Source organism: Merops nubicus, unplaced genomic scaffold, assembly GCF_000691845.1.
Source record: "Merops nubicus isolate BGI_N331 unplaced genomic scaffold, ASM69184v1 scaffold3351, whole genome shotgun sequence".
Classification (NCBI taxonomy): domain Eukaryota; kingdom Metazoa; phylum Chordata; class Aves; order Coraciiformes; family Meropidae; genus Merops; species Merops nubicus.
In genome coordinates this window covers 1-5,488 of record NW_008588835.1, presented here as the reverse complement: position 1 = coordinate 5,488, position 5,488 = coordinate 1, and the positions used below count along the sequence as shown (strand labels likewise).

General features: G+C 46.4%; 1 protein-coding gene across 1 annotated transcript in view; it reads right to left on the bottom strand.

Annotated features, from left to right (window-relative positions):
- Positions 1 to 4,503, bottom strand: part of LOC103781647 (dynein heavy chain 9, axonemal-like) — a gene marked incomplete at both ends in the record, with an annotated part of 74,934 nt that extends 70,431 nt beyond the window's left edge. The window contains 3 exons of the mRNA XM_008949365.1: positions 609 to 761; positions 3,135 to 3,261; positions 4,373 to 4,503. Coding sequence (XP_008947613.1) covers positions 609 to 761; positions 3,135 to 3,261; positions 4,373 to 4,503 — 411 coding nt within the window. The remainder of the gene's footprint in view (positions 1 to 608; positions 762 to 3,134; positions 3,262 to 4,372) is intronic.
- Between the last annotated feature and the right edge of the window lie 985 nt (positions 4,504 to 5,488).

Here is a 5,488-nt window from a genome sequence, read left to right as displayed (position 1 = left end):
CGGGTGAATTTAGTATTTCACAGGCAAAGCCCTCCCTGAGAAGACAGCTGAAATGCAGCAAGCTCGTCCACTGGGGAGCTTGGTAGCTGCTATTATTTCCTTGAGCTTCTTATAACAGTCCGTGGAGAAAGGTGCAACTACAGTGACAGATAAGCTGAGCAGTAGCTTGATTCTTGCGTCTCGTACTTTATCTCATTCTGTGAAAGAAGGAAGATTTGGGGAACAGGGGAAAAAGCCTTCTCTTTCAAAAGCTACCCAAGCAGAGGTACCACGGAATAGCTTAGTCTGTTCTCAGTCTGCATCCCCTCCCTACTGCGGATATTTGTAACAAGCTGTAAAACTCACCTTCAAAACATCTCAGAAAAACTCAAATAAAAAAAAAAATATTCAGAAAAAGGCCACAGCCCCTTCTCCCACAGTGGACTGTGACACCTGTGTGAGGACCTATCCAGAGCGGGACCAGGGGCTGTGGTGTAAAGTGGAATTAAATTATACACCTCTTCCAGCCTTTCTCATGCATAAAGGAAGAGCAGTGAAGCTCTATGTCTTGGCAACAGATGTCCACACAAGAGGCTGGAGAGCAATATGGACAAGGTCTTCCCTCTCACCTGCCCGCTGCAGTCACAGGGTTCACTGAAGCTGACATATTCCTCCTCTCTACTGTACATTCCCAGGCCAATCTTGGTTGGCTTTTGCTCAGAGTCCAGCTGGAATTTCATCTTGGCCAAGTTGTCGAAGAGTTTGGAAAGATGACGTTGCACCTGCAAGAGGAATTGTACAGTGACTGAGACAGGACAAGCAAAATGGAGATCACCATACACGTCACAGGCATAATCATGTTCACAAAGCATGATCTTGGACATCTTGGTAGCACAACATCTTCCTCTACATGGCCAGGGTACTGCCAACACAAGCCTCTTGCCACCTCTCTCAGTATTTCCACCTATTTCTACATCATTCAGAGAACAGACATGCCTTAATAAATCATATTTCCCCTTTAGGAAATCTTTTATACGAGGCAAAAGCACAGAGTCCATTCAAACATTGCATGATCTTCTAGCCCAGACTTCCCTACATGTAGTGCAGAGAGGTCTCTAGCTGTTGCTCCACCTCATCCTAGTCTCAGCACACCGTGGAGTTTTCTTCACTATAAACCTTCCTGGTTTTTCATTACTAGAAATGAATTTTGTGTAAATTAAAAGCAAAGAATTCTCCTCCATGAAGAATAAAGACCTTTACTTCTGCCCAAGACTCATGATAAACAGATTAACAGCCCTACAAAACATCCATTTTGACCAAAAGTGCTCTTCCAGAAGGAAAAGACAATTAGTCTTTTCCCGTTCCCACCTAGCCTGAGTTTGAAAAGCCAGCAGGGAGACGCTGGCATAATTTCTGTGAGCTCTCAACATCAGCACCTGCCTTCCAGGAGCTGACAAGGTCACCAACGCTTCTTCCAGATCACAGCATAACACACAACTACATCACTGCCTGTATTTGCCCACTGCTCTGATGCTTTCAGAGGAAGATGAGGGACTTGTCCATTCAAGTCTGACTCACTGGGTCACAGAGCATTACAACACTGCTTCTCACAAGCTGTTCTGCGGATGCATGGAGCTTGGTAGGCTTCTTACACACATTCAGGCAGAGCAAAATCCTGGAAGGTGCCAAGTACCTCCAAGAAGCCAAGGGCATTCAGCTGCCCCCCAGATAAGCAAATGTCTCTTTTCAAACCTTTGGTAAACCACAGAAACTTTTTCTTACATCTAGAAGTTTCTGCTCACAAATTCCCACTGTCCATTTCCTGACCCTGGCTGGTCTGCTGGGCTTTGGATGTGCCCCAGCACATGCTGCAATCCTGTCACCAGAGCCCTGAGGACACCTGAATCAGGACGAGTACAAGGCCCAGCTCAAGGGGATAATATCATTGTGTATTTAATCCTCCTTTAGGAATTATCAGACTTTGAAACCACAATGGAAAGGCTGAGAGCACATCTGTGTATGATCCGACTTGACATTTAATTTGATATTACTGCAAATAGTTTTGAATAACAGAAAACATCAGGAATCCTTCTTACACCGTGGAGCATTTCCACAAAGCACCTTTCCTCTGCTTCCTGTGGGTTTTTTCCTCTCCATTTTAAGTATCAATCAACACTGTATTTATGATACTCTGTGGGCTGAAATCGCCCAACAGAAGAAATAGATACAGGTCACAGTAAATGTTAGAGGCAAACAGCAGCATTTCCAAATGGGTGATCTTTAAGGTCCCATCCAATCCAAACCATTCTATGATTTTATGATCCAACAATCCACTAAAGTCAACAGAAGGAATGGTACATTTGGAGCAATTCCCCTACACCTGGCATTCACAAAACATCCCCAGACACTCAGCCTGGAGAGAAGCCTCCTCAGAGAAACCTTCTGGTGCAGAAGCAGGAGGTGCAGGAGGTCAGACTGTGGCCTGGTCCCTGAGCTGTACAGGGATGGATGGTAACCCAGGAAATTTTCTTGCTTGCCTCTTCCATAGCCACTGTCTGACCATCAGCTGGTTTACCTCCTTCAGGTTACGTTCATCTCTCCCCTTATAATCAGGGCATCCCAAAGGCCTTTGCATGGGGAAAGGAAGGAGTGGCTGACTAGCAAATCCTCTTCTACCTAAAAAAAGGGAACCCTCCAAGCCATCACTTGTCAACACTTCCACATTTGAATGCCCAGTCTGGGGCTCTTTGAACAGCAAATGCTGTTCGGTGGCATCCCAGGTTGGAGATCCAAAGTCAGCAACAAGTTTGGCTGAGATCCTCAAGAAAAATGGTTTTCTCCAACCTCCCTGTATCCCAGCAGAAACAGAAACAAACCCACAGCTTTTGTGGCATCATATCCATGGCTCTGCTCTGTGCAACGCTTTCACAACCGCCCATGAGCATCACCAGGGTTAGATCAGACAACACAGAGTGCCACACGTTGCCTTTCAAAGATGACAGATAAAGGTCAGCTGTGAAAGAATTATTATTAATCCAAGTGAGGGTGGGAGAAAAGGCATTCAAGAAAGGATAAGCTAGAGGAGAGTCTCAAAACAGCATCTTCTGCTGTGACAATACTGACAGCCAGAAAAGGTGACACAGCACAAGGCTTACCAGCTGTGGGTTGGTACCATTGGAAAGAATATCCAGTAAATCTGCAGAAGAAACGAAGTAAAATCTGGGAAAGGCCAATCTCTTCATGTCCAAATATTCAGCCAAAGCCTTCTCACACAGAGACAACCTGGGAAGGCAAAGCAGATGAACAGAGCCTGGAACAGGTGGGTAAATATCCTTTAATGTTTCATGCTACGGTTTGGGTTATCAAGCAGATTCTCCCCCACCACGGGGAAATGCCAGACATGAGCTGAGCCTGCAGCTGGTCCTCAAGAGCATCTCCCACACAGATCACAACAGCACATGGTAACTCGCTGAGTTCTCTCTACTCCCAAGGGTCAAACAGCGAAGAGTTGGAGTAGCCTCATAAAAAAAGCAGAAACATGGGTGGGAGAAGAGGCTAGGAAGGGTTTGCAGCCTGACTGACTGCTTGAGACAAGCTCATCACTGCCACAGGTGATTTCACACTGGGTTGAAAGTTTCCATAACTGCTTTTATTCTAATGAGCCACATTTTAAAGTCTGATTCAGCCCTACTCAGCGGTTTTGTGTCCCACAGCCTGGAAGGAAACTTGTTTGCACCAATCTAAAATGAATCTTTCAGTCTTCACATGCTAAACTGCTGCTGAGCTTACAAAGTTCCTAAATAACATGCAGCAAGTCCTCTGTGAGAAGCATTGGCCTCAGCTGAACAAAAAAATCACTCTTTATTTTAAATGGGTAGTTATTACTGATACGCCAGTTATCATATTAACATTTAAGTGTGTTCCAGGTAGACAAGCTCATACTGTAGGTGAGAAGTGTGTCCATCTCAGGGCACTAAGGTTATACCACATATCAGGGGTATATATGCAGAGATCATTCTGTAAATGAAAGAACATGGCCTCAGCTCTGCTGCAGATGTCCCTGCTTGGACTGCTGAAGGGATACTTAGGACATTGTGTGTGGGGTGGGAGTAAGACCACGTGTGATTAGAACCAGGCGAGTGCCCAGCTTTGGATGTGTGCAAATCAATATTCAGGATGACAATTTGCACCTCCACAAAGGCAGATTCCACTTTGAGGGCTTCAGGGTGATGGATCACAAATAAAAAACTCAAGAAAGATGAGAAATGCTGTGACTTGTGAATGCAAGGAATGCATGGTCTAGGGAGAAAGCCCCGAAGCACAGGTTAAATATATTTACTAGAGCTGATCCCATTCTCTACCAAAGTCCTAGGATTTTTGAAGTTCTACCTACCTACTCTGAATGTCCTCCAGTTGTTGGGACAGACCTGGTTTATTGGTGGCCTCAACTACGTTTGGAGTTTTCTGAGCTTCGTAGGTCAGTTCTTTAAAATCCACATCGATCCCCTCGAAGCGTTTGGAGTCCTAGAAAGTAACACAAGGAACACATTCATGGTAAAACACTAATTCTGTGCTAAAAGATCCCATCCCCTGGGTGCAGTCTTTGGGTTGAGGAGAAAGACTCTCTGCAGAGAACCTCCTGCCCAGTGCAGAGGGTGCTCTCCACCATTTCAGAAGTGCTCTTCCAGCCACATGCCCAAAACAAGTCTTCAGTCTGGCACTTGCTGCCTTGTCATTGTATCCCAAAGGTGTCACGGATGAAGTGATCCATGCAGAAGTCAATGCCTAGGACCAACCATTTTCATGGGATTGAATTCCCCTTTGAATGGCTCCTCACAACTCTTCCTCTCCTGGATCCAGATGAAACACCAAGCTTCCCTGGCCACAGCAGGAGATGCTCCCATATGGGAGTAAGGCTACCAACTCTAACCCCATGTTGCTTACTCTTGCCCTCTTGCTACAGTGTAGTGGTGCCAGTGCCCAGGCCTGCAGTGGTGACACTCACAGAGGAGAGCCCTCCCTTGCCTTGAGCAAGGCTGTGGAAACCCCATGCTGGCAGTGGAGGAGCATGCTGCCAACTATGCTCTGCACCTAACAGGGATCCTGAATTTCCGGAGCTAAATAGCGAAGAATAAGTAAAACCAGGTTCAAAATGTCTCTGCTCCAAGATTCCCTGGTAACACCTCCCCATCAGCCTGTGTTCAGCCCTGGCCGCAAGGCTCTGGTTCGAGGGTTGAGCAGGCCCTGCATACAAGCCATGTCGCCAGCTTCAGATGTACTTCCAGCACATCCTCCCCCAGCTCTGGGTGCATCCCAAGGAGGTTCAGCCTCCAGGATCTTTCAGCTTCATCTTGTCTGCTTGGACAGGACAGAAGCTGCCGATCCATGGAACCTGCCAGATGGGTACCGAAGTGCAGAGAGCCGCCCAGTAGGAGGCAGATTTAGATCCTGGTGTGACTTCATCCAGGCCATTAGAGCACTGTGGGATCATAGAATCATAGGGGTTGGA